Here is a 27470-nt window from a genome sequence, read left to right on the forward strand (position 1 = left end):
TTTAATCTACGTCGATAAAGTAAAATTCATCTGTACCCTTTTCGATGGTAATGCCGTTTTGAACACTCAAGTGGTAACATAAGCTGGCGCGTTCCATTACCGACATTTATATTTATGTTGAAGTCTTTTACAGTCTACGTTGAGAATTACACGAACTGAAGGGTTCTATATGTCATTTCGGCAAAGTAATGATAAAAAGATCCATGTAAAATTGCCGAAATCCCATGAATTCATGACTGTTTATATTTTGACAAACCAACGTCGCCATCTGTGAGGTTTAGCTGCAACTAAATGTTTGCTCTAAAAACACATGTAGCCGCAGGACAAGTCAGGGATACATGGGAAGGGAGCGACGTCTGTAAGAAAGAAAACGCACGTGTTAGTCAACGTATACTTTGCGGAAGAGTAAAACACACGTAGAATGCCGGGAGGAGTATATGGAAGGAGAATGGACGATCTGTAAGAGAGAGAACGCATGTGTTAGCCAACCGTTTTCGACACCACAGGAGAAAGAGAGATGTACAGAGAGATTTTCGGAAGTGTCTTTTCCACGAAGAACTTTATTAAGAAAAGAAAGAAAGAATAAGAATACCACTATGTAATCTGATATATTATTAAGATTCGACTAAAATATTGTTCTAATTGAAAAGAATGTTCTTTGCCATTAATAAAAAAACACGATACACTTTTAAAGACGTCACATCGTACCCAATCGTGCCGAATAAACTACCTTAGTGCGCAAGCGCGTCAACCATATTGAATTTTAGTTCAGCTACTTCTGGGTGTAAGCTATGGTGGCGGTAGTAACACTGAACAAAACATTTCCATAGAAGTGCTACCCCCTGAGACAGTGTGAATAAGACAAACAGAGGATGTGTTTCCAGCATAATGAAAGAACATGAGATAGAAAATGGCAAGGGAAGAGGGAATGGAAGCGACTGCGGCGCCACCACGCAGTTGGCTAACATAACTAAAATATTGGCCAATTTTTCTGAGCATCGGAGGCCCGTATCCTTCTGAGCATCTATGGAGACTTCTGTATTCTTTGGCTCTACCGGTGACGCGTCGGCTTCGGTGACGTCACGCTGATCGCGCTCGCTGATTGACTCTTGCCGCCGACGCCCAAGCGGCCGACCAATCGGAGCTGCCCGTCCTCACCCCGCAGTAGAAAGAGTCGCTACAGAAGTCGCAGTTACGAAAAAAATTCACCGGTGGCTGCTCACCCCAAAAACTGACAGAAAACACTTAAAAACGCCTCAAAACGCTTAAAAACGTCAAAAACATTAACGTTTTTTTTTTCTTATATATAAATCATTCCTCTGCAGTGCGTCTACAGAGTACACGTGCTCCTTAATCGTTTCTCAGGCCCTGAACAGCAAAGCGTTCAGATCAAAGGTTTTTTCTTTATCTAATCTTTATAATTACTCTACATGGCCCTGCACTTAGCGCGTGTTAAGCTGCTGATGAAGTTCCGAAATAACTTCAAGCACGACTGACTTTCTTTCCCATTGCGATCTCGAGGCGAGAGAACAATCTGTGGATGATAAATGGCCCCGAAGGAAGAAATTATTAAATTACACTTTTTCGTTATAAGTGTGGTTTTTTCGGTATCTAAAATTATGCCGATAAAGCCGGGGGGGTGAAAAGGCACAGGCCTTTGAACGGTATAGCGCTCGTTGAAGGCTGCTCCGGTGAACCTTTTTGACTCTTCGCCCGTGCGGGAGGCCGAGGCGCAAATGGACTACGGATGAAAGAAGAAAAGGTTGAAAGCGCGCTAAAAATACTCCGCGCGGAACTGCACCTGTAAAATCATGGCGGCAGATGTAACGCGATTCTTCGCAGAGCCGAGCCTCAGTTGTAAAGAATTGGAGATCAATATAAGAATGAACGTCTTACCGGTGCGATAATCCAGTTACAAAGGTTTTGGAAAAGTATTCCATTACCGAAACTCGATCACCTTAAGCATCATACCTTCAGAGCATTAATTTATTACTCCCTAAAACAGCAAAAATCAGCTGAAAAAAAAATGAATTCAGCAGAATGGATCTCGCAATTATTCTGCAATTGCTCTGCGAAACGGCAGATTCCATTTCTCGAGGACGCCCAATGTTAACGGGTGAAATAATTGTAAAAAATTCGGAAAAAAGGACTAGAGATGAATCAAGTTAATTGGAGTAATTAAACCGGGGCAGGATAGACGGTAGTTTTAAGCTCTACTTATGGGGCAACCCGGCAACTTACATGATCTACTTGAATTCGTGAATAACCCCAGGGGTCTCTCGAGAAGCATCTCCCGCCGAAAAAGCAACATGTATATGAACCAAGTTAAAGGGGACCCTATTACTCCCGACAGCATTCCTTGTGACATAGATCTTCCCTTGACTAGACACTTATGACACGTTCCGAAAAAGATTTCACCGAAAAAAAAAGAAGGGGGGGAGGGAACATTCTACTGAAATACCGTTTCCTCGTTTCTTTTTTTTTCTGCCGGGATATTTATCAGTGAAATTGTGTTTGCGTTTACGTGCGTTAAATTTTACGTAGCCGGGCATTTGTCAGTGTTCTAAATATACGTTTCTGGCGTGAAACATTTATTGTGCCACATGCGTTCCTCGGGGTCGCACATGGGCCGAACATCCCCGAAACCGAAATGTCAACCCTCGAGGGCTGTCACTAATTGGGAAAACTCTCACAAAGGAATATTTTTCAATCCCTTGTCTGGCGCAGACGGGGCGTTTTATTTTTACCCAATTCGTGGAAATGTGGATTATGTTTACTTTGAATTATTATTCGAGGGTAAATAGAACGGGCAAATTAATATAAAAATGAATTCCTGGTCGGAGAGAAATCGAGAGAGCTCGTCCAGTGAAACCTTCATTTCGCGAGGCGAAACAGGAGCTGCGTTAAAACTCTCGCGATGATATTTAACCCCGGAAATCACCTAGACTTCTAGATGCACTACTTACGTCAGTGCTCACTTATCGAAACAATAGCGGCTCTTGTTTCTCCGCCCTGTATACATTCGCCATCGCTTAAAAAACAATCGCCCGTTTAAATCCAATTACACCGATGGAACGACATTGCGAATCAACGTAACGTCGCCTCGACGAGAGCAATAATCAACGCGAAATCATAGGCCGTCCAAATCGTTACATTGCATAGGAAGGAAACAGGAAACAAACTAATGAGATAGATAACGAAGCAATGTACAAATAAATTATCCGTCTGGATATAATCCCAGGTTTCGATCAAGCCTCCCTCAGGTGACTCAGAATCGCTCCCCCGAAACCTCTTAAAGTGATATGAAAGGGCCATTCGAGGGGTTAATCGTTTACGGAACGTTTCTCCGAACTAGACATACCGAATCGTTTTAAATTTGACCACATTAACATAGAAGCCTCAAATAAAGTCCCAATACCCGTAACATTTCACTTTCTATAAAGAAATAAAAAAATTTCTTACACAACATTCTTCTTAATAAAACATCATGGATATCAGGACCTTACTTAAGGCCTCCACGTTCACGAAGTAAAATCTCTGACGATTCACCCAATGCGGAGAAAAGTTTCATAAACGAGCCTCCTTTCGCATCCTCTTAAGGGGATCTGAAGGCATCTGAAGGGTCAATCGTTCAATTTCTAAAATTTCTATAAAAAATTTTCTTTTAAATTTAAATTTCACGGCTGTCAGGATCTTTCTTATAGCCTCCTTGTTTCCGTTGTAAAGTTTGAAAGCTTTCACGTCCCCTTAAACCCCCATCAACGGTTCCTCTTCCTGTAAATCCATCAATCGGTGTCCGACTTCGCGAATCCCTCCCAGATCGAAGGTTAAAAAAAGGTGTTAAAAGTCTATCAAGACCATCCTTCGGAATCCACCCTGACGTGGGCTAATCTAATTGAAGGAACTTCAGGAGAGCGCCCCTGCCTTGTCCCGCGTTTGCGGTCTTCCGGGGCTTTGGAGAGCGGACTCAAGGTGAGCAACCCTCTCCGAGTCGGCAGTGCTCGGGTCCCTCGGGTCCCCGCAGGTCCTCATTAGGGGAAACCTCGCGGAGCGTCCGACCGCTAAAAGACCCCAAAGCGCCGCCGACAGGGGGTGACTGCAACCCCATCTGGTTCGGCCACGAGGGCGCGTACCTCGGGGCATGCGCGCGCCGGAGTCGCTAGGGGTTGTTGCCGCTCCGGGAGGAGCTGCTCGCCAGTGACTCAGAATGCCTCTCTGAACGGACGACGAAGGACTTGACTCGGCAAGGGCGAGCTGCGTATCCCCGCGTACGATGCGCCGGGCCCACCCCTAGCGCCCTAGCGCCCCCGCATCTCCTCGCGAGCGACCGCGACGCGATGGAAGTCGGGCTCGCGTGAAGTGTCCGAACGGTGAGCCGACATCTCTCCGGCCTTTCACCTTTGATGCCACCGCCGAGAACCACCCCTTAGCCATGAACGTGAGTAGTCCCCGAGATCCGCAACGAAGGGGCCGCAGCCATATTGCCACATCGCACTATTCGCGTCACGCTTCCACGCCTACTCTGCACATACCCTGGGTATATACGCTCAAATACCCTACGACGTGAACGCCATTTCACGGCTCCTTATTGTTAGATGCGACGATTTTTACCGCTAGTTAACGTCCACTCGCGACGTAGAAAAATGTGTTAAGGGTGAATTATCGAGAACGAGGGTGATCAGTCGAGCCCTGGTGCCTTGAAACGAGATTCGAAACTCATTCCTCGCTGAAGCAGCGTCGGGTGCGGATCGATACTTTCCCGAAGGGATTCGTATTCCGCTCGCGGAATTTTTCACCCTCGGCCTCGGTCTCCACGGAGGGTGAGAATCGCCTTGTAGGTTACACGGGGCTTTGGCTGGCAAGCTTCGCGAAATTGTCCTTCTAAGCCGTGGGCATGATCGCAAATCCGGGTGCAAGTTTAAGGGTCCTGACGTTCCGTATAATTTTATGGACCGCCCTAATGAATATTCGCGTCCCCATATTGGAATGCCTCCGTGGATCTTTTTCGTTTACTCCGATCACGGTTTTTAAATCCCACCCCAAGGTTATCGGATATGTGTCGGGGTAACCGCATCCATTAACCTTCCCCATAGTACGCATCGAACATGGGTGCCCGTTACTCTCATAAAACGTAGATTTAATTGCCGGATTAACCCCGTTACAGGGAAGTCGTTTTCAAGAGGTGGGCGAACACTGCTCTGCTATCGATCCCGCTTTCGCCATGCAGCCCCTTTCCGTGCCCGTGCCCGCAATAAATTTAATTACGCGCGTAATCTTCGATTCACCCGAAACAATTCGCAGCCACGTTCTATAAAGGTGCGGTTTACGTTCGATTTAAATACTGCGGTATCGAGATCAAGGCATTCGACGTTAAAGGGCAGATATACGATCAGATTCGACCCCCCATCAACTGGAGACCGTACACTGTTACAAAAAGTATTATAATTTTATAACATTTTTGTTGTCAGTTTTATTCAGACATGGTAAATTAATTTTATATCATATTAGCAAGAAATTCACAAAATGTGTCATAAATTTATTACATAAGTGTATTAATTTTCCCACGCGATTTCATAAAGTCTTAACACGATGTCATCAAATTATAAGTTCATTTAGAAATTTCTAACGAATGTATCACCACTTCACTTTTAGGACATTAAATGTATAATTCTACTACAATCTTATGTACTAAAAGTGCATGTATTTTATAAATATCACTAGAGTGTACTGCTGTGCTCGTTTGTCTATGACACGAATTTGTCCAGACAGGCAGTCTTTAGAGGCTTCTCGTCAGCGGTTCGAGATACTCTTCCGATCAGCGGAGTCGCATTTCTGCGTGGTGGTAATTTCGCGGTAACTTATACGTCATGACCCAAGAATCGTGAAGCCAGTGTCGAGCAATTATGACGGTTTAGCGCGTCGCTCCTTGACGCTCGGTGACAATTCGAGCCCTGGGTTTGTCTTCTGCGATAAAGTATTCTTCCGCGATCAGAGGCCGTTTTGCTTGCCGCTACGTGTCACTCGCGAGGTAACTTTCGTCGGAAACCCGACAGTTCTGTGAACGTAATGAAAGTCATAAAGGACAACGATTGCGGACGATTCGAGTGACCGTTTACCTAGCTCGGTGCTCCTCCGTACGCCTAGCGGAAGTAATTAAAAGGTCAGTCAATATTTTTATAAAGGGGACCCATTTGCTGTTAATTCAAGGCTGAGGTTTCGATAAAGGTGATTCTCCTCCGCTCGATATCCTCGCCGGATATGCGGTAGAGAAGGTAATGGAAATAATTTTCCATGATCTTCTAGGATACACGATAAGGGAGCATTATGTTGCGTTGAATTTCCCGGTCCAATAATGGGAATAAGAAAATTGTATAAGCTACTCTGCGAAGAGACCTTGCCATAAAAAGGTACCTCCTGAACATTTTACCTTCTTCGATATCGCCCAGGAAATTCGATTTGCCAAGTTAATTCACTGTATTTGGTCACTGGAGATTGCACCAGGAATATAAGCTGTAAGAAGAAAAATCCGCAGTTACCTAGAAGTAACTTAGTTCAATGCAATGTCGCACGACAAGCAGCTGTAATTAAATACACGTCCTAGCCTTGAAGACACAATGGAGCGCGGCGTGGAGCCGTCTTAGTCCCACTTCGAGCCATTGTCAAGTGAAGCATGTACAACATACATTATTAACGTGCATTATTCGCCCAAGAATTCTGCCCCAATTATCCTCAACATTGCGCTAAAGAAGCCTATTCGGGAGTCCACCTGCAAGGGATATCTTTGTAATTGCAACGACTAAATGAAATGCAGTCATCTGGAAGGAGTCCAAGAGACGTGATCACGGTAAAAGTGGGAAAGTTAGGGACACGGCTTAATCGGAGAAAGGGAAATGCCAATTTTCCAGCGAAACCCGAGACGATAAAGGAAACCTCTCACGATCTTTGCCTCTCTTTATATTCTATAGACGTGCAGTCGCGATAAATAAAAATGCGTCCGTGGTACGGCATCGGCTAATCGAGTGCACGATATCGAGTACTCTAAATTATCTCCCGCTCTTCAATTCTGAGAGGGCCCTCGATCTTATCGGAAACGATAAGGATAAATGTCTATCGACTTCTGAAACGTATTATTCCCGGTAAAAATGTACATTTTTACGTAGGACTTTCATACGAACCCCACACGTGCGTGGATATGGCGGAAGAGGTCGCAATCCCCTCACCGCTGTCGCTTTCAATTTTAAGGAAAGTCTCCTGCCTGCTCAATGAGCAGTTCAAAAGGAAACTTCCCTGTTGTTCCTCTCTTGGACGCGCCTCTTCCAACGCTCACGTTAACGCGTATATGTGCGAACGCATGCGTTACATTCTGATGACGTTTCCATGCAGCCAGTTGTTATTTAGGACAGCACATATCTCGCCTTTGGCCCGAAACACATGTGAATGAACACGGGTGCCGGTATACCCTGCCTAGTTCCCATAGACCTGTGACAAATGGCCCCACCGACACCCCGTAGCCGACCAACGTACGTCAGCTAAGAAATAAATGAAATGTCCCTGCACCCTTCGAAAGGATCTAGGAATCCGAGCACGCCTTTCAAGATCACTCGCAGCATCCAATATCTCCTCGCATTGCACTTTCGTACAATCATTCGAACACATTTCGACCGACCTTAACACATTCGCGACCGCTGACGTGAATTCACGTCATATTAAATTCTAATCCTGATTGCCGCTGACGTGAATCACGTCCATAACGATACACGATACAAGTTTGCGGCAACCCGTTTCATAATTTCATTATTTTCGCCGGTATTCCATATTTGAAACGGAAAAAATTTGCCGGTCGCGAATGTGTTAAGCGTCGAATTTCAACTCCTTCGAGACGAAACATTCAGCAGAAATGAATTCCTATGTAATCTTAAATTCAAATAAATATTTCTCCACTAATACTTTCCTCTCCCCGTACAAGTTGCGTCGAAACGCCATTCATACTCAACCCCATAGATGCTAAAAATTAATGCTCCGCATTTTTTTTCAGGTCCTAACATCGGAGATGGTTCATGGCAACGGCGACCGGATCGGTAAGCGTTCCCCTGGAATGAGACCCAATCGCGTCACGATCATTCAGTCTTAATAGCTTTTCTCATTTCCACGACGTTTCCACTTAAAACCTAATCAACGCCCTCTATCAGTACCCCCCCTACTTTCGAATGTATCTCTTGAAAAATTTTCCGAGATTCCCAAAACCTCATTCACGGAGTGACTTTAGGGAAAGTTAAGAAAACTTCCACCGGAGCATTTTCTCCGATGCGCTCTAAATACTGGTCTGGGAAGCGGACCCTTTTTCATCCCCCTTCGAGGATTTCGGCAGGGTTTTCTCGAGGATTTTCGAGGAGGCATTCACGAAGGCGCTTCGCCGTAGTGAATTCGACGAGCCGTGAGTAGGCACGGGCTCGGGCTCTATTCTGGCCGAGGCGGTATAGTGGCGGTATTATTAATAGAGATTAAACTCCGCGTCGTGTAGTGTCGTGTGCAGGGCGTCCGCAGCTTTCCCGCGCAGAGCTTCTCGTGCAGCCTCGCGCTCAAGACAGTCTGACTCACGTCGTGTCACGATCCCTCGAGTGGTCTCGCTCTCTCCGGCCGGTTCTTTCTCTCCCGGAGCGCGCATCCGAGAGCGCGGCCCACATGCGCGCCCGGCTCGTGCACGTGCAAGAGTGAGATCGGTCGCGCGCGCGCGAGCCTTTATATACGGGCGCGCCGTCGTGCGTGCGCGGAAGCGCGCATCTGTGCGAGTGCGCAGCCCGCATTGCGCGCGGCGAGCACGTCGCGCGAGTACATGGATTCTCGGATATCGCCAATTGGCGCGGCCGTATCTCCCTTAATTAGCGATGCGCTTCTTTCCCCGTGTTACTTAACCCCTAACTAAATGCAACCTCCGCAGTGCCGCGAGGACGTGTGCGTGCGCACCGCGAGACGCGCCCACGACGCCGGGGAGTGACTTTAATCGTGACTTTTGATGGGCCAGTTGATCGTGACTTTTCCGTGTCAGTGATACCCGTCCGTTTCCTTGTAGGTACATCCTCGCCGTGCTTCTGCGAATCGCGGGTGAACGACCGAGTAAAGTGTAAAAGAGGTGGAGGGAAGATGGGAGTTAATTCGGGTTTAGGACTTTTTAAAGGTCTTTCTTTCCCTGGCAATGGCTTGTGACGAGGGTCTAGGGGGTATCGAGGGGGCTACCTAACGTTCGCTTCTATCGAAGGTTTTCCTTTCGTTAATTATCACGCTTCCGTGCTATATTCTCGTCGGGTTGCTCGTAAGTGCTCTTTTAACTCCGCGACTTGCGCGCCAGTTTCGGAATACGCGAAAGACGCGACAGCAAGTATGTTTTTAGGGACGCGTGCATCGACCGGTCTCGGTTCCATATGTATGACGGTTCCGCCGTGTCGCGTAAAATGGGACACCATGTATAATGCAACGATCTCGCATTTTATCACGGTAAACGATCGTTTCCACGTGTAATCGTTGGCTTCGCGAGTGCGTCCGCGCAGGCGCCGACGTATCCCGGCGGAAACGCCTACATGTGGAAACCATCGGGCAGGATTACACCTTATTGTCGGCGCAATATTTCAGGCGTTGATTGATCTACAGATATTCCGTGACGCGTACTCGATTTAAGCCTTCGACGCCCGGCGTCTTTGCGCAACATGTTTCCCAAGAACAAACGATATCAGGGAGAAAGTGTCGCCGTAAGAATGAAATTGGACATTTTCTTAAGATAATTGCAGTCCTCCGAGATAATGAATTTTTTATTTTCCTCGACGTCTTTGTAAACATGTTTATCCATGTCTCGCGTCAATAGCTGGTCGATTGCATAGCTCGTCGATGATCCGTTTAACGTCGTCCCATTATGCCGGCTTGAAAGCTGCAGTTACTCCGCAAGTACCTCCTCAAGACTCCGTGGCTCCGTGAATACTTATTTATGTCCTCGTACTCGCGCAGGAGAAAATAATAAGTCAAGGAATGCCGCAAAAATAGAACCGCGAGAATTTTGCTGACCACGTCAGTGCCGGTTTTCGCGCTTCTCCGTCGGCTTTTTGTACCGCGCATTTTCCCGAGTACGGGTGCAAACGGATATACGGCAGTAACGTGCATTTAAGAGAGAATACTTTTTAAATACCGGATGGAAATGGAATTTTTTTAACGGTACAATTTCTCTAGAAACGTCAACGCGCGTTATGATTATTTAGAAAATGTTGGTACGAGGAGAGTTCGGTGCGCACGTGGTCGTGCCGGGGCATTAAAAGACTCTTTGAAAGTTCTTGCGAGGTCGTTCCTCTTCTATATAAAGGCATATCGTGGATTACACTGAGGAGAGTACGTAACGTACATGTACACGCGACAGGGGAATATTGCCGATATCTCTCGTAAACTGGACATATCGGCGATTTCACATACAACTACCAGCTGGTTATGCGAATTGCCGACAATCAGCCGGTCAAGCTGGTTTTATTCGGTGTTTACGAGCACAGAGGAATCTCGCGATGCGATAGCGCGAATCCTGAGAGGCTGCGAATTTAAATTCACCATAATGGATATTAACTACCGGGCATAGTTAATTGCAAATATTAAGATCCCAAAGGATATCAAATTGTGATAGGAAAATTTCATGGCACCTTAGCTGTTTCTATAAAGAGATAAAAAAATACGCACTTTGAAAACACAGTATTCGCTCCGTAATGGGATCGATTAATCATTCGAATCGGTTTCGAAAGTGCCGCTTCAGTCCAAGATTTATAAGAATCTTTCTTTCACGTGTACTCGGCACAGCAATGCTCTGACCAGAGAAAATCGATATTCCTTTAATTGAAGAAATAAATGAAATTCAGCTCCGATTTATACTACGTGACAAGACCTATTTACCACCGGTGTCAGATTAACAGATCTGGCGCAATGCTGGGCGACAATTTTTTCAACATTAAATCGGCTTCCGAGGACCGTGTCGGTCATTCGGAAAAAACTCTGGGAAATTTCAATGAGAATTAAAAAGCATTAGACGTGCAGGGTAATCCCTCGCGGCATAATTATTTCCGGCTCGAAGCGATCCCCGTTTCTTTGGCCTGCCTACAACGTTGGCGTCATTTCCGGTCGATGGACGAGTCGAGATGAACCTGACCGGAAGTCGAGAAGCGCAGCTTCGAGCTGCATAGCCGATGGGCATTTTCGAGCATTCGGAGGCCGACTTAATGCCTTTACAGCCGTCGATAGATTCGACCGCTCGGGCACGATTGACTCATTACTCGTTGCAATTTCATCGCTCGAACGCTCCGAGTGACGTAATTCCTATTACGAGCGGAATCGAGGGGGATTGAGCCAAAAAGTAGATCATGAGTCTCAAATGTCCGCGGTCCGACGTGATAATAATTGGTGTAAGGTCATTTAATTGCTTCAATTGCGATGGGGCAGTCCATCGAGTTAAGTAGAAATAAAACTCCATCAACGATCCGGCGTATCGTGCCGATAATTTCACTTCCTGTACCTTAGAGACCGTTAAGGCAATGAAACCGGCGAAGCGTAATATTTTCGTGCAATATAATAAGCATTTCGATGTATCTTGGTACTTGAATGAATTCCAAGTTAGAAGATCAGTTAATGTATTTACAGTTTCGGATATGAAATTCCGCGATATTTTGACGCGTGCCCTGACACGTCATACTAGACGTAACGTTACTCAGAATTATCGGATGACTCGAGTCATACAATGCCTTAGAGATAACCCGTAAATGGCTCATTTTGAACCGGGATAGAAAATCTCGGATGACCGGTAGCTATGACTAAACTGCAGTTAAAGATAAACTCGCGCTGGCTTACAGTGCCAAGTAAAAAAAAAAAATTGGCATGATCAAAATACTGTACCGAGTAATAACCACTCGACATAAGAATGGTTTAACCGTGAATTCTCACAAAACTGCGCGTATCTCGAGAAACTCTGTTAATTGTTCCTTGATAATTCATCGGCATGATTCAGTTGTACCGCCACTTCCTTAAAGTAAAATCTGCAGGCAAATACCACCCCTTGAGTGACTCACTTTGTATAATTTTAAAGACGCTTTAAGAATAGGCACAGCGGTATGGTACGGAGTAAAAAAAATATGCACGTATAAACTATTTCAGTCGGCTGATTTCAGATGGGGGGAGGTTAAAGTTAGAACTCATTAAACAACTATGCGAAACAACTCCGACCACCTCTTTCACGTCGAACGCGTTAATCCGCGGTATCCTCGATACACCTTAAAAAATGACTTACTACTTAGCCTACCACCAGCCCCAATTAAAGAAAACTGCTATATGCCGAAAATGCATTCCGCAATTTTCCCTATTTCATACCTGGGGTATAATTCTTGAGAATAAGGGACAGAATAAATAAATGAATTCTGCGTTTCGCTTATTTGTATTCGGTTTATCGGTGCGATGGATAAACGTTGCACCTTTGGCCGTCTCTTTATCGCAGCATACTCTTTCAGCGTTAATCTGGCCGAGGGCTCTCGGCTCGTCGGAAGTGCACGCGCGAAGTACTCCTTCTCTAGGTGCTCGGAAAGCTCGCCACGTAGGTGCGTGAGACTTTTATGAATGGTGCGTCGCAAAGCTCGCGGACGAGTCAAGGGAGTGCATCGAGTTGCAGCGGAAGAGGCAGAAGCGCTCGCTTACGGCGCACATTACGGTGCAGGTAACATTCGCCCACCGAGACATCCCAGAGACGTAGATTGAATTAACCGCGGTCAACAGGGACTCGATGTGAGCCAGACTGTGAAGTGCCGCACCGTGTGAAACCAGCTAGTGAAACCATCTAGTGAAACCATCGGACGAGGGGGATAAATTTGATCGGAGTGCAAGTTACGGGGCGGATCCGATCAATGAAGCTGAAGAGTAAACGGCTGATGACCGCCCGTACCCAAGAAAGGGTTTGAGTCAACCTCTCATGGGTCTAGAATAAATTGCAACCAGCGTAAGGACTGGTAGGATTATCCAAAGGATATTTTCGCCTAAGGTGCGACCCTAGATGTTCATCGGACATTTAGACCCCGGCACGGCGGGAACCGAAAGTACCGCATCCAAGGTATACTTATACACGCGGTAATCAAAAGTGCGGAACTAATCAAAACCGAGCGAAGCGTGCCGTACTCCATCTCCGGTGGAGTCGAACGGCGGCCAATTGCGCGTCTCTCGCGATCAGTAGCCGGGATCGTATCAATGTCGCGAGGAGACGTAAATCGGATGTGCGGCTAGCCGATCGAAGACGGGATATCGCGAGCTGGGAAGGTTCTTTGAATATTTTTTGTGCGTCTCGAGTGGTCGATCGGAGGCGGCGTGTGCATCGAGTCGCGATCAAAAGTGCTGCTCGAGAGCGCACGGCGCTTCGTCGTCGAAGTTGAACGAGCGATTGGCAGTATTTGGTGACAATCGATGTCGCAACGGGACGCAACGTCGGGCTCGAGGCTCGAGTAGGAAGAAGCTGCCGGGTCGGGGACTCGGATAAGGCGAAAGAGCGAATCCGAGGAGGCAGCAGCGGCTAGTATGCCGCTGTGATAAGAAGGGCGCATCCAACAGCGGCAAATGATGCTAGTGCTCTTGCTGTGCGTCATCATGAAGATTGCAGAGTTCTCCGTGGGGCGCACCGTCAGTGCACCCTTGCAGGTCCCCGTCAGGCCCTCCGAAAATGGGAACCGGAAGCGACAGGGCCGACATCGCGGCCGCAAATCGGTCGACAAGTCCGCGCGATTTCCCCGAAAACGTAAGATGCAACTCGGGATTATTTTTCTTCTACCTCTCTCCGAACGCCCCTCGCGCTTTCTAACACCTCTGCACGCGTGGGTGTACTAACTGCGCTAATCCACTACGTGTGTTTGCGAATTGCTGGCGATAAACTTGACCGGTGGAGTCAGACCCCGCCGATGGTGCCAAACGTCATTTTGCTGGCATACCCAAGAGCATCTGATATTATACCGACAGAAATATTCATCACAGAATAGTAGCAATGATAGTATTAAGAATGAAACATTTCCATGGAACAATTTTACCTTATTGGTGGAGCAAGTTTGCGCTACATTGTGTTCCTATTGGACTAGTACGGTTGTTGGTACTTGCGTTCAGTTTGTCTTTTTCCCGGATTTGTCGCCTTGAAGTTTACCCTGGCAGAATGACGTTCGGGGAGCCAAATGCGAATTGCAAAACACTGTTCCGTAGCTGTGAAAATATTACTTTTTAATTCGGTCCTCGTTGTGATAATATTGTCCCACGTGTCAACGCGTGTCGTTTAAGTTACTAACCGGTGAATTTATTTGAGAAAAGAGGGTACTCGTTTTTAGGACAGATAGCCCGGGAACGCTTTGAAATAGGGCGGCCGTTTTGGCCGATTTTATTTCGTGCCCAGCCTTGGTTATGCAACAAGAACAGAGATTTTTGTTACGAGAGTAATGAGAGGATGTGACGGTTTGACAGAGTGAGTGAATAAACGGTCAATCTAAACACTTCATTTGATTTCGCCCCTTCGTCCCGGCCGAAGGACTGCACGTATGTATACATGTTGGAGATGATTGTTGATTTTAATGCGACGGAGTGCACATTATTCACTTCAAATTGATATTAATTTGCCTGATGAGGCGACATTTCGAATGGAAATATTCGAGCTGATTGCTGTGCAGGATAGTAGAACGGAGGTTCGCTAACGTTAATGCTCTTCCGGCTGCGACCTCCAATTTGTATTGGGAGTAAACATTGTAGTCAATTAAAAGGAGAGCGAAAAATCGAAATGGTTATTAATGGACATTTTAAAAACGATGTTCGAGGTCGTTTGTCGGCATGGTGTAAGGCAACACACATAGCGTCGGGGCGTCTGTCGTAATCTGGCGCCGTTACTCGCGCCAACAGCTTCTCTCTCTATATCATATTATACCTCAGAGTTTAACATCTACAGTGCCAATCCTCTCGGCCGTTCGTGCAAAGAGCGATTCAAGTACGTGGAAAGAATTTTTATAACAACTTTTTCCTTTAATCCGTGCTCCAATTTCCCGACAGAATAAAAACACGCTCCCGAACTTCGTAACGCTTGAGTGACGATTCCTCGAGACGTCTATTTTCATTTTTATTCCACCTACCACGTGGACTCTCTTTTTCAATCTTTCCCTTAAATCCCTCCGCTTATTCTTACTCGATTTCTGGATAATCCGTTAGTAAATTACATGCATTGAGGTAGTGATGCCACTCGATCCGATTTTTTGCACCTTCCACCCGTACCACTTCATTGATTCACCTTATTTCTTTTTTTCACACACCTTTGCTGTGTTTTTATCTAAATATTAATAATATAAGCAAATTTACGGTATTACTAGTGTCACATTTTATTACCGTGGTTACATTTGATCTCGACGGAAATGAATGTAAAAATTGAGGAAGGCGCGAAGGCTAATACCGTTCTACAGGCCTGCAAAGCTTCACCAACATTCGTTAGAATTCCCGGCAGCGATGCTCGAGAATATCGTGAGAATCTCTGCGCTTCATTGAAAGTAAACATTTGTGTACATCTACCGTTGTCCCCTGGAAAGAGGGCACCCACACAAGAATTCAGGACGTGTTTGCATTAAGCATTCGCTGTACGATACACTCTGGTAGCGACTGTGCAACTCTTACATAGGCGTAGGCACAATGAGTTTCCAATCGCTCATAGCATTGGCTTCGTCGATCGGCACAGTGTATTGAGCTAACTGTCACCGTACGGACCCAGCCTGGAGAGGTTTCCGATCATTTTTGCCCCTAAGCTAAAAAAAAATGAAAAAAGAACTCGGATAACCCGCGATTCCACGTGAGCAATGCAATTGGAAGGCTGTTGGTCCAGGTAGGAGATTAAAACGATAAAAGTAAAATATACAATTAAATCCAATTTGTCCGCAATCTTCCGCCGTCAGCGTTAAAGCCTCCTGCAACTCGTAGAATTTAATTGAAAATATGAAATGATATTTTCACGGTAAAAAGAAAATAGAAATAAAATCACGTCGAAATTTCACGCGTTCTCCAGTACGGATCCAAACGGTCGAACTTGGACAAAACTCTTATTTGGTTAATCGTCGTCGTAAAGAAAAAAAATATACTTTTGTCTCTTGTCGAAGAGCATGATCGACGATCAATTTTTGTCATTTACTTATTTAATGTACAGGCAACGTTTGCGCGAAAGCCAACGCCTCTGATCAATCTCTCGTCCTGTCGATCGGCGAGACGTATACGTTTTTTGCCATGAAAACATCATTGTCTCCCTCGCTAACGGTGATATAACTACACCCACGTATTTGTAGCAGCTAAACCGCATATGAAATTGAGGCCACCAAGAATACGGCGAAGCATCGAATTCATTTCGCGAGCGACAATTCAAAGTGTCCTTTATATCCGTCCCCCCGACTTGACTCCTTGTCCGTTCTTTATGCTCGTGTTACTTGACCTCAGCATTGAATTCGCTTTAGGGGAGCATAGATTTTCAGTGGTCTTTTGACGCGAGTTAATAATAGCCTCGATCTTTGTCCTCGCTCCACTGGTGAACTTGGAGGATAATGTCTTTCTTTCTTTCCTTTTTGTTTCTTTTCCCGCGAGGCAATAGACGTTGCGCAAATTTAAAGCGACGTGAAACTCCGAGGAAACATTTCTCCCATAATCTCACAAATAAGCTAACGGCCTTCGATTACTCCACAAACCGTCAAAAAAGATTTTCAATATCCCTACGCTAATTGAATATTTTTGTAATATCAAAGATCAGCCCAAACAATACTCGACGCGCGGCGATTGATTGAAATCGGCCGATAGGTAATATCGTTCCGATTAAAAATCATTTCGGTCTCGAATTAATTTATCGATACGTCATTTCGTTATTTCCTGCACGCTTGACACTCAGCTTGACTCCTTGTACGTTATTTATTCTCGGGTTACTTGACCTCGACACTGAATTCCCTTTACGGAGTATAGATTTTCAATATTCTTCCGCCACGAGCTAACAATACATAAGCCAGATCCTCGTCCTCGCGTCTCGCTGGTGAGCTTAGGATATAATCCTCTGTTTACCGAAGAATAGGCATCAGGCCGATTTAAAGTGTTCCTTAGGATTAAGTTACGACCTAACTATAGCTCCGAACTTAATCCTCGTATTTCTCGTCGCCTTCGGTACTACAGTTAACAAACCTGACCCATTCGTCACGCTGTATTAGCATGCATCGGGAAACAGTGCGATCCATTTGTCCCGATATCTGCCACATGAGTTATATCCCAACAGTCCAACTGCGTAACAATATCGTACTTACCTTGTAACAAGCCGATCTCAAGTTTCAAGTGGGTGCCTCGATCCTTCGTCCATCATCTTGAACTAAAAGAGCGACGTTCAACATAACCCTTAAAACAGACACCGAATTAAATCCAACAAATCAATCCCGCCCTCAATAAAACTTCATTCCCGAACATGCGCGACATTCAAAAGTTGCATAATTTCTAAACATTTGTCCTGGCAATATCAAAAACATCCTCGGGGATTTGAAAGTATCTCGAGCATCGTTTCCGGATTCGCCTCGCGTTCGCGGCACGGCGCGGACGGTTTTCAAACGCGCCGCCATGCGCGCGGGTCCGTTCAGCCAATCGGGAGCGAGGAGCGGTCACGTGACGTCGCGCCCCGCCACATGCACACTCATGCATGCACCAACTCCGCGACTCCGCCGTCTCGTTCCCCGCGGCCCAATGAACCACGGGAAACGGAGCGAACATTCCACGGAGTCTGCGGAGGAGACCGGGTGATCAGGGCGGAACGGAGGGCGGAGAGGGTGGAACAACGGGGTGGAATGCGTGGGTGCTCCGGCTACTTTCAAGTGGCGCCAGGTACCAGACGAGACACTACCGTCGGCCATTGTTGCCAATCGCCCACCGCTCGTTATCGCGGCTGCATCCGCGCGTATCGGCGCGTGCCACGGTCGAAGGGTGGCTCGGGGTCGCCTGCTCCGAATTGGCACCTAGGAGCCAGGTGTGTCATTGGCCCAAAGCGGTCCAGGGGAAAGATGTCGGCCGGTCGTTGGCCAGTGCAACGGCTGCGTCGACGGTGGATCGATCGCGGGCTCGTCATGTAAGAAGGTAGTACGCCCGCGGTTGGAACTCGCCTGACAGTCGATTATTCACGAGCGCGCACGACCTTCGCTCTCTTTCTCTCTTTCTCCGGCGGTCCCGTCGTCGCTTTTCTTTACGACGACGGATGTCCCATCCTCCGTTCCTCGTCAACGCGGCTCTGTCGCATCGATTCTGATGTATGTACGACGAAGGTCCCCGATTAAGGGCGGATGTTCGATCGAATGCTTTCGGGTCAAGGGGGATGATGAAAGGAACTGCGGCGATATTGTTACCAAGGTCGTCAGCTGATTGTTTTCCATGTGGTCCGAGAGGGTGTCAGAATGGAACATAAAGTTGGGTGACATGGAAATTCGAGTCGTGTTAACGGAAACGCAGTTCGATAGGAATTTAGTTAGTCTTTGGTGGGTGGATTGTGAATTTTGGAGGGTGAAAGAGACAATAGGGTCTGAAAGCCTATTTGGGTGGATTTGAGAAAGTGAATGTGATATCTTTTATAAATGGATTGTCAACTTAGGTCAAGATTGCTCGTTCATTTTTGAGTCTATGATGATGTTCTTTTATTAATGTTATTGGTGCATTCGTTTTGATACATCTACAGTAAATGTAAGGGGTGAATTTCTATTGAATGGCTTTGATTCGCAAGAGATGGTGGAGGGAACGGTCCCAATCTGGGTACGGAAGTAAAAAGTTAAAAATGGCATTCTATCGATATTTAACCTACCGGTATCTATCGATGGATTGTGATGTGTTAAGTGCCAAAAAAAGAAAATGGACTTTGATCCTGAAACTGAATCAGCTACTGATAACTGGGTGCTGCATTTTAAAATGTAGACCATTTAAATGTAGCATCGATAATTATATTTAATGGATAGAAAAGAGTTTAGTTCTATCATTGTTCTCCCCATTATCATTTTTTATTATTACTGCAATTGTGGCATTACCTGTTTTTTAAGAATTTTTTAAGCGTACTTTTTCATGTATAACTACCAATGATTTGATATTTATGCACTATAAAGCAAATGAAATGTGATAATTTATTCTCAGGTGCCGGTGGGGGAGCTGCAGTAATGGAAGATCCACAAACCCCTGGTTCTGATTGCAATTCGAATCCTGCAACGGATTCCATCACTCAGGACCTGGTTAATTCAGAGTTCATTCAGGATAATTCTGAATACCAGTGGTTTGTTGACTACAGGTAAATATAATTTTCAATTCCATTCTCTTTTAATAATTTAGAACATTCCGCGATGATACGTCGATTACTTATATATTATGAATTCAATTGTATCCGCATCTCGATATTGACATAACGTTTAGTTACAGAGATGGAGCGCTACCGGTTCACCCCAGTGTGCTCACTTCGCTATCTGCATCATATACCCAAGATGATCTGGGGTACTATGATGATCTCGTTCGAAATTTGGATGCTAATTTGGCAGAAGTCGACATGGAAAGTTTTCGGACTGCAGATATTCATACTCTCTTTACTGCTCTACCTGTCATGTGCACTGATCCAGTCCAGCACTCGGAGGTATTGAATTCTATTATAGCATTTTGTATACAAAGGAACGAGTGAATATGTTAAATACAAAAGAGACTGACAATGATTCATTAGGTCGTTGGAAAAACAGAATAAGTATTGGATCCATGGTCCATGATGCTAATTAAGTACTTTTTAATTATCCATTATCACACAAATCATGTACAAGTTATACGGTTAAAATTTCTTATCAAAAATAATGTTTCGTGGAAGGAGTACATTAATTAAGACACGTCATATATAGTTTGACATATAAATTACAAAATTCAATTTGTTTTCTTCTCGGGATAGTCTAACTATCAAAGGGAAAGGTATGCCAGTATTACTGGTTCTGTCATGGAAAAGCTTGACTTTGGCTCTTCGATCAGTCCTCATAGCAGCAGCCAGGTATGCCAATGGCTGCTTGATGCATCAGAGTTTTGCTTTTATGTTATGTTGTTTTGTCATTTTTGTTTATTATAATTTAAAAAGCTAAAAATTATTGTTCAAGCTGCTATGAAAATGAAATTTCAAGATACTAACGCATGAATTTTATTGCTATTTCATCGTCCGCATGAAATACACGTTGAAGTACAAATATACAGGGCCGTCTTTATAAATGAAAATGCCTGAATATCTTTGTTTAAGGAAAATGCAATTGTACACAAAATTTTCTATATGATATAAATAAATATATCTTTTTTCCTAGGGAGAAGACTCGGCTTGTTCTACCACAGATACGATATCCATATGCAAGTCTTCTTTATTATTCTCCCCCGTAAAGGAGACACCTGTATTGCCTCCAGGGGGCAGTTACAGTGTCGACTCCCTGGACTGCGAAGACATGTTACTTACGTGCCAAGCGAACAATAAAAATAATTATACTATCGCTTTTGAAGGCAGCATTGCAATGTATTCCGATGGTTTTCAAGATTCCGATACCCAAGGTGAGTTTGTTATGAATATAATTCAACCCAAAGTCTATAAAGCCATGAATGGCCAGAATGATCTAATACAATAAACCAGCGTAATGTTGAACTAATTGAAATAATATATATTAACAAATTGCTTTCAGAAAAACAAAAATTATATGATTCTCCAGATCCCTACTACGACGAAAAGTTGGATTTAAAAAATATCTTGGACTTATCGATGGCATGTTCCGACTCTAAAATTTACACAACCTGGAGTAACTTGAAACGGTCATCCATGAATAATGCAATGACACGGCATCCTTCTGGTAATAATAATACGATTCCAAACTTTTTACAAGGAAGTGGAAATATAGCATTAAACTCTGTAAAGAGGAGTCAAAGTTTGCCTGATCTTACTCGGACGCGTGATCTACACATTAATGTTCCACTCAATTTCTCGGTGAGTGCGGAAAAGAAAAAATAAATCTTGTGGTGCAAGAGGAATTATGAAAAACAATGTTGTATTAAATTTATTGGTATTTTTTACTCATCACTCTTTACAGGTTGATTCTGCGGAGTCAAATAATCATGCAGTAAATCTACACAGTTCTGGCTCCGTAATGAGCCGTTCGATGAACGAAGATAGCTCGGAAAGTGTGGAAAATGCCTCAACTGGGAAGAAACTTCAGAATTTAAGTTTGGTACGATTGTTTATGAAGCAAAAGAGTACGAGTGCGGAAGGGATGAGTCTGACTCTGGACCAGTCTGATTCTGTGAGTGACGGTGGTTGGCTAACCACGAACAGTAGCGACAGCGGAACTCACAATACAAACACTCAAATACAGAGACATAATATCAATAGCGCCTCTAATCATCAACATTCTGGTAACGACTTCTCCATTAACTGGGTCAAAGCTGATCAATACAACAATGGTGGTACAGAGAGCTTTACAGAAGCGTACGACGATGGTACGAAAAAAGCCTCGTCATTAAAAGAGTACAACAAGGATCCCGAGACGGATCCAGTTGACGAATTGAGCGAAAGCTTAACAAAATCTCTGTCTACTTTTGACAGTGACAGAGGTACCAGAGAACACCAAGAATATCATAGTAAAGTTCATATGAATTCAAAGCGTGGCTCGAAAGGTGCTTGGAAAAATTTGCCGGAAAAGAAGTATACTATTTCCAGGACAACTGGAATCCAGGCAAACGCTGAAGTCGAGGATAATGCAGTTCAGACATCGCTGGTCTATCCGATGCCTGAGGAGAAATCTAATAGCCAGCCAGCAGTACGCGAAACGATATTGAATAAAACGCCAGTATACGTTGTATATCCAAATTATGCTTTGCCAGACTTATCATTCCTTAATTCTAAGGATAGCACGTATGAGAACGTTGCACTGAAGCCGCAAGGCTTCGACAAGGGTGGAACGGATTGGAAGCGACCAGGTAGATCCAGTAGGCCTTTCTCTTGCAACGATATCGATGCACTTAAACAACGTGGATTCTCCCATGTCAAGGATTGGGAGTCGTTGACGTTCCTTTTACCAATTGAGTACAAAAAGATTCTTCACGACGTGCCAGAGGTACCAAAATATGTCAGACTTTCCGACGAAGTCAAAAAACCACTGTTCTGCCTTTCTCCACCTATGCGTCATAGGACACGTACATTGAGTGAAATACTCCCTAATAATACTTCTTCGTCTAGTAGTACCACTACGCAACCATCCTCCGGTTACAGAGGTTCCTCCACAATTCTCACAGACTCGGCGAATCAACAGGGGTCGACGAATAACGCAACCAATCCACTGTATCTATATCGGTACGACAGCATCAGCTCGGAAGCAAGTCTAATGTGCCAGGATAGTAAATCGCAGAGACCGAGTACTCAGTCAAGAACGAACTTTCCTGCACTTCCTAAACGGTCTATTTCTTTGCCACACGGCGAGAAATCTACAAATCGCTTCACCGGTCTTAGCAAAATCCCTCCCAGGCCTCCGTTGCCCAGAAGCATATTGAGGAAAAACAGAGTTTCCACTAATAAGAGGTACAGTATGTTTGAAATGGGAGGTGTAGAGGAGGTCGAGGATCAATCTTCTACGGAGACCAACAAACGGATGTCTTTGCAAGAGCCGTACTGTATGAATAATGATATGCATTTAATAAGACGTGGGAGGATCATAGACTCGGAGAAGGACATCGATGAAGTTGAAGAAAGATATTATGCAGGTAGCTCTTTGAATTTCCTCACTCTGTTCAAAATATTGTATAACTTGTCTTACTTATTCTACATCCTTATGTAGAGAGGCTGAAGGAAGCTATTAGTCGGGGATGCGTGGACGCAGAGATAGATGTCTCCGATAACAGCGAAGACGACGTGAAACAATTGGAGGAATTCCTTAAACGCAGTGGGTTTTCATCCCAAAGCAGTGACGGGGATAGAGATGATCTCGATATTAAATTACGGTCTTATGTGAGAAAATTCTTAGCTCTTAAAATGAACAAAGACGTGTACAAGAACGTAGATATGTTGGAGTCCCAAAAGAAATCTGTCAGCTTCGCTGTACACCAAAGAAGAAGATATTTAGACAATAAGGTGAGATAGAAAGCGAAGAATGAACGAGAGTAATGATCGGTTATTCAATTTATATAATTTATACGTCAATTTCAGGCAAACGAGGTAAGCGGCACTTCTGTTGAACGGAACAATGTCGTTTCCCCGAATAGTGGTTTAAGCGAGATTCGAAGCGAATCAAGGACGATTGACTTGGATGAAAAGAAAAGTACGTCCATTTTGAGATTCTGAATCCAAGATTTCATTAGTATTAAATCGAAATTTAAACTTTGTCCAATATTTCAGAGATGATGAAGAGTACTGGTAAAGCAGTTGATCTGTTATTAAAGTATTGGAACAGTGAACCTATACAAAGTCGACAAGGCTACAACGATAAGAACGAGTGCTCGCAGATTTGTCTCAGTAATTTATGCCCGTCTCTCTACGCTATTATGTCCGATGGACTGAAACCGCATTTGAATTCAACGTTTGGACCGATAACGAACAGCGTCTGGCAAGTGGTTGAAGCTTCTTCTCAACAAGGTCCCCTCACCAAAACCTTAAACGAATTGGTGCAGAAGATCAACGGGGAAGACTTCATAACCGAAGGAATGCTCAAATTCCACGCATTCGTTTTCGGTCTTTTGAAGTAATTCATCTTATATTACCCGATGAAGTATAATTTAAAGAAAAAAAAAATGATAGCTTCTGACTTTATCCGAATTGCCTTTTTTCAGTCTACGGGCATTGGACGCGTGGTTTGCTTACCTTTGTACTCGTGAATCGATCCTAAGGAAGCATTACACCGGCAGCAGCCTCTTTGTCGATGCCTTGAGTAGTTCTACCGCCCGAGAAGTTGTCGAAACCTTTTTGGAAATCCTGCAGCCTCTCTCTTCATGCCCATTCCAGCTGGATCTTCTCTATCAGTATAGGCAACTTCACAATAGTTTTGGAAATACGATCAACGTGAGATTAAATATTTCTTACAAAATCTTTACAAATCAATATCTCCATGAGATAAGAAAATTCACTCACGGTTTTATGGATTTTCAGACCACCGTCCTCAGGAATGCCGAATCGCCCCTGGAACAACACAGTCACGTACCCACGGAAGGTCGAACGGATACTAACGCAAGTCCGAAGAAGATTCGACCGCGTTCCTACGTGGCTCCTACCTATGACCATAAACAAATCGGTGTACACAAAAACGACCTGGATAACCTAACCAAGAAGCGTTGGAGTCACCTTGGAGTCGGTTCAAAAGTGTTCCAAGCTCTTGATAAAGTAGCATCCGAAGATTCCGAAGAATACACGGACAGTTTGGAACACTCACCATTGAACAGAGCTTCATCGAGGAAGGCTGCAGCCACGAGAATGCGCAGCCCAGACATCAAGGCTGAAGATGAAGACTCGATCCCGGCTGAGTTTAAATTCAAGAAACTCCATGAAAAGTGGGAACTCATGATCAGCAATGAAGAACAGGCCGCTGCTCCTGCACCTCCATCTCCAAACAGGACTCCGACGAGCATAGGGAAATCCAAAATACCTCGGCTGTTGCCGTCTCCAACGAAACAGCCTTGCAATCTACCATTGGGGACCGGCAAGAGTGTAAAGTCTCCTGTATCCGGAATTCCTACACCAAAGAAAGTTCCGGCTATCCCAACAGCAAAGGGCGTGACGAAGAAACCAGATCTTCGAGGAAAGGACACGTCGGGACGTACGAGTAGGGTCGATCAGGACACTGTAGGTGTCACGAGGAATCATCTAATGAGGCCGAGTTCGTTGCCCTATAAATCACATGGGGTCACTGCAAAAGAGAAGAATACTATATCACCTCATCGCAGAGCTGCCTCTACGTCTCTACCAAGGCCAACTTCTATGGGGGCTGCTAGACACCCACCAAAACCTGCGCCAAAGTTAGTAAATATAAACGAGAGTGTTTACTATACATTGTGGACATTTCATGGGCCGTATACGAAATCCATTGGCTAGTTCTTAGAGCCATATGCGATAAGTTAAAAAAACGCGGGTTTTTCATATTACTCGAATTAGAATTCAATTCATTATTCAAAATATTATTCAAGTATCCTTAAAGGTTCCTGTAATGTTTATTTAAAGTGATCATTCAATTGTCCACTCTAATCTTAATTTCATAACTTGTGGTATCTTTATGACGTTGCAGGGAAGTCCGTACACTTACTCACCGATTACCCTCGGACAATGGTCACTTGTCCTTCGGGGAAGGGGAAAAGTTGAAAGTAATACTCGAGGTGGATAAGAAATGGCTGCTGTGTGCGAAAGGCGAGAGGAAGGGACTGGTACCGCGCGATTGCGTCGTACCTGTACAGACCTAACCCACGGCATGACGTTACGTACCTCAATTTAGACTACGTAACATTGAATTGACACAGGACGGAAAAGGAAACCTGGAGTAAACAAATGAAGGAACACGCGCGAAAGCCTGAAGTACGTGTACAGTGTATTAAAAAGGGAACGTTGACGAAATATGCGCATCAAGGATAATACCCCGTTCGACGCTACGCGTCTCGGTCGCATTACGCAGAAGAGAAAGATGGAACTATTAAATGCTTCGTTTATATCAAGTGCGATAGTATTATTATTAATGTCACTGGTAAGAAAGTAGAAATACCGCTAGTCATAGGCTTTCGAACCAGATTGTATTTAATTATTTGAACATATACTTATTTATAATCCGAATGTACATATATACAGTAACGACGCTGGCTAAAGTAAGGATGATAATGATGACTAGTAATAACTTATATGACATTATATTTGTAACTGTGATCATAGCGGATAGGCGAATAACTTTACCGAGGCGAAGCTGCATCAGACTCCTTGTTCGAAATCCGATTCTTCGAATGGTTTTATCTTGCAATGCTGATACCTGCTCGAGATATGTCGTACGCGCAAATTCTGTTTTTCGTTTCATCTGGATGTATAAATCACTACATTGGGAGCTTGTGATTCGTGATAACCACATTTTTTACTTGCTTTATGTATTATTTAATATGTGAATGCATAAAGTATAATCGAATAAAACTCATAAGTACAAGAATGGTGTCATTTTCGTCCCCCCTGATGCGATAATAAAAATTGCTATTAAATTGTCCACGGATAATTGTGCTCGTCATTTGAGACTAGCTCTAATGATGATGCCTTTCGATATTTCAATGGTATTGTTTTTAAATATTTAAAGAAATCCAGTGTTACCGTTCATTTGCATTGTACAAAACTGTATTATTATGGATTATTTCCGTGCAGTCTTACCATTCCCGGGCGGCCATAGTGGGATGAATATTAGATGAAACTGTGCTTGCTTCCTCCTAGTGTTCTATGCAACAACGGCACTGAAACAGGATCAATAAATGGTGCATCGGGCGTGCCGGCAGAAGCCGAGAGTAGTTTCCACAATGGCTGCTTATATTCCACGATATTCTCCCGGGTTCTGTAAAATCTTCATCTAAATCTTATTCTTGCAAGTTTAAATAATGCACATCTTTAAGTACAAGCTTCGAGGTTTAGTACGTAAGGGAAATAAAAATTAAAAGCAGAGATCGTTATCGACGTGATCGCTGACAATGCTTTTCATGCTAAGGTATCCCAATCGATGTATTTCCTTCCAACAGAGACTAACGATGAAGTTCATAGCTTTGTAAGTTCATATCCTCATTCTATCATAGGAACGGTAATTAAGAAAGGAAAACAACCTAGTAATTAAACATTACATCGATTCAGGTGGCGAGAGAGTAGAATCTTGGTCGCTCATCTACTCTCTTCCAATAATAATTCCTCCAATTCTTTCGCTCGAATCCCATATTCAATTCCGCAAAAGTGATATAAAAATAAATATCGAGATGATTAAATCATTTCGATGTCGGGAAAGGAGTTAAAAGAAAAGTTCTTTGAAACATCTGCGTACCGAGGTGAAGTACCAAGGTGTACCGAAGGCGCCCACGCAAAATCGGACTCGGCGAACAAACCGTGCGGTTATTTCAATATATTGATTTTATTACAAAATTCTTGTATTTAGGCTACAACATGTAATATAATAATGACGTTCGGTCTAAACCTTTACCGGAACAGAAGGTGAACCGCACCGCATTCGCTATTGCTCCGAAAAGTCGACCCGCTAGAGCTGCGCTTCGGGGAAAGCACATTTGTAAACGCAGGAAGAGTGCATAACCTGCCTAGTCGATCACATGCCATAATTATTACTAAGTCGCACGATGATTCTCAAGCCCTTTCCACATTATCGCCAAGTTCGTTACCTAATCGGAAAAAAAAACGAGCTTAAAGAAGTGCGCGCCATAGGAGCAAC

The 27470-nt window shown here is 44.4% G+C and overlaps 1 protein-coding gene across 10 annotated transcripts; it reads left to right on the top strand.

The window, feature by feature from the left end:
* Nucleotides 1–4417: 4417 nt before the first annotated feature.
* On the top strand, nucleotides 4418–26204 carry LOC105697569. Of its 10 annotated transcripts, none has more exons than XM_012420984.2 (14): nucleotides 4418–4438; nucleotides 8036–8078; nucleotides 19186–19336; nucleotides 19459–19672; nucleotides 19973–20068; nucleotides 20370–20607; nucleotides 20736–21034; nucleotides 21138–22803; nucleotides 22878–23170; nucleotides 23246–23357; nucleotides 23435–23777; nucleotides 23866–24094; nucleotides 24182–25044; nucleotides 25311–26204. In XM_012420984.2, the coding sequence occupies exons 1-14, from the start codon at nucleotides 4433–4435 to the stop codon at nucleotides 25480–25482; spliced, it is 4725 nt and encodes a 1574-aa protein (XP_012276407.1). In that variant the 5' UTR covers nucleotides 4418–4432; the 3' UTR covers nucleotides 25483–26204. The 10 variants fall into 10 exon arrangements, with proteins under 10 accessions (XP_012276407.1, XP_012276402.1, XP_012276401.1 ...); XM_012420979.2 differs by lacking the exons at nucleotides 4418–4438; nucleotides 8036–8078 and adding exons at nucleotides 8628–12721; nucleotides 12781–13786; XM_012420978.2 differs by lacking the exons at nucleotides 4418–4438; nucleotides 8036–8078 and adding exons at nucleotides 8628–9743; nucleotides 12519–13786.
* Nucleotides 26205–27470: the final 1266 nt, after the last annotated feature.

The sequence above is a fragment of the Orussus abietinus genome, unplaced genomic scaffold (assembly GCF_000612105.2).
Source record: "Orussus abietinus isolate OABI.00-Male unplaced genomic scaffold, Oabi_2.0 scaffold21, whole genome shotgun sequence".
Classification (NCBI taxonomy): Eukaryota; Metazoa; Arthropoda; class Insecta; order Hymenoptera; family Orussidae; genus Orussus; species Orussus abietinus.